Here is a 1734-nt window from a genome sequence, read left to right as displayed (position 1 = left end):
TCTATTACAGCATCTATTGTTTCTCATCTTGGCTGTCTAACATAGCCATTTGAAGAGATAATTATGATTACGAAAAAGCAAATTCCTATAATGTACTAACACCTGGTAAATACTGACTTTGATCTCTGCAAACGCAAAGTAAAGTGGCATTCACAGCAAATAGCTATTACTGCTTTAAATGAAAAAATGATAGAAGATCATGGCCACTGATATTAGGTTCAATCAGTGTTGGCAGATTCTATAAATGGATTGATTGTGAGAATGCCAAAAATATACAATACAGATATAAATAAAGATGTAACCTAGGAAAAAATAGGCATCATATTTTTTTTTTCCTTCAGAGATAAAGCTATAACTAAGTTGACCTTATCATACAGACTGTGAAAACAAATTTCCCCAGTGGACAATAAAGAATATCTATCTATCTATCTATCTATCTATCTATCTATCTATCTATCTATCTATCTATCTATCTATCTATCTCTCTCTCTCTCTCTCTCTCTCTCTCTCTCTCTCTCTCTCTCCATTTTAATGTTGCTCATTTATCTTGATACCGCATTTCCAGGGTTAAAGTTCAGAGTCTGCTGGAGCCACAGCCAAGATGCCATATAACTGCACCTGTGCTAAAGGAATCCATGTTACTTAAACCTGATAAATAAAGATTAGTGTAGAGGGGGGTCCTTGTCACATTAACCATGATAAGAGTCGTTAGAACGGGTGCTTTATCAACTGCAATCAGTATTACAGTAGTTTTGCTTCAACTGAATAGAAAAGTTGAAAGACTATAAAACTCGTTCTTGAACCAACCCTGATCTGTAGCTGTCGTCACAGCCAGAGGGTGGGCCTATATCCCACAATAGCTCTCTAGCCAATCAAATCCCAGACGCTATCGTGCCGAACCAACCCATCGTCCAATCAACATTGCTGCTACTTGCGGGCCTGAATCCCTCTTCAACCTTCTGCTTTCTGTAGGGGCACCTTCAACCAGCTCCGTGGTGCACTGGCAGCGGCTTCTTTAGTTGTAAAGAATAAGTAGAAATAACACTTTTACACAGACACAATGTCCTTTCTGACTGTGAGCAGGTTAGCACCTAAGCTACTCAATTCAAAGGTAAGAGGACTTGAACCGGCCTCGATGCCAGTTTAGCAGTCAAAGTTGTGGATGCTATTTACTGAGGCTAATATTAGGTTAGCGGGCTAACAACGTAATGGCAAGCCTCGTAACATTAGCTAGCTTAGCCTTGTCAACCACATTGTGAAATGCTGTTGACCAAAAGCGTGGCTAATCATTTCTAAAACAGTGTAACGGCTTTTAAGAGTAGCCTTAATTTCTTGATGTTTTATATAGCTAGGGATGCTATACCGATAATGTTACTGTTTGTGAACTTGTGTGTTCATTGCTCCCTGTGCTGGCCTGTCACCGCCTGAACATGTTTCTTTAACCAGTGACGTTAACGTTAGTGACTAGACTGTGTTAACTTCGCCTATCCCGTTTCTTTATTAGTAAATAAGTTTTATTGATCAGGTACAGACAAACATCGCTTTTAAACTCAGCTTCAACTTTGTGTTTCTTCACCACACCCGTTGACCTTCAAGATAAGATTTCAGCCAGTCGTCTAGCATCCTATCATTTGATTAGTTCCTCAAAATATGTTGTGTTTTCGCCATTTACATAACCCTGTAGAAAAAAGTGACTTCGGACACCTAAAGTATCTAATCTCAGTTGGGCGATTT

The 1734-nt window shown here is 39.0% G+C and overlaps 1 protein-coding gene across 1 annotated transcript in view; it reads left to right on the top strand.

The window, feature by feature from the left end:
- Positions 1–947: 947 nt before the first annotated feature.
- cs (citrate synthase) overlaps positions 948–1734 on the top strand; it is a 16210-nt gene continuing 15423 nt past the window's right edge. Inside the window, exon 1 of the mRNA XM_078255683.1 lies at positions 948–1111. Within this exon, the coding sequence (XP_078111809.1) occupies positions 1061–1111 (51 nt within the window). The 5' untranslated portion in view covers positions 948–1060. The remainder of the gene's footprint in view (positions 1112–1734) is intronic.

Source organism: Sander vitreus, chromosome 7, assembly GCF_031162955.1.
Source record: "Sander vitreus isolate 19-12246 chromosome 7, sanVit1, whole genome shotgun sequence".
In the NCBI taxonomy this organism is placed as follows: domain Eukaryota; kingdom Metazoa; phylum Chordata; class Actinopteri; order Perciformes; family Percidae; genus Sander; species Sander vitreus.
The sequence above is the reverse complement of the archived record's forward strand: the minus strand, read 5'-3'. Positions and strand labels throughout refer to the sequence as shown.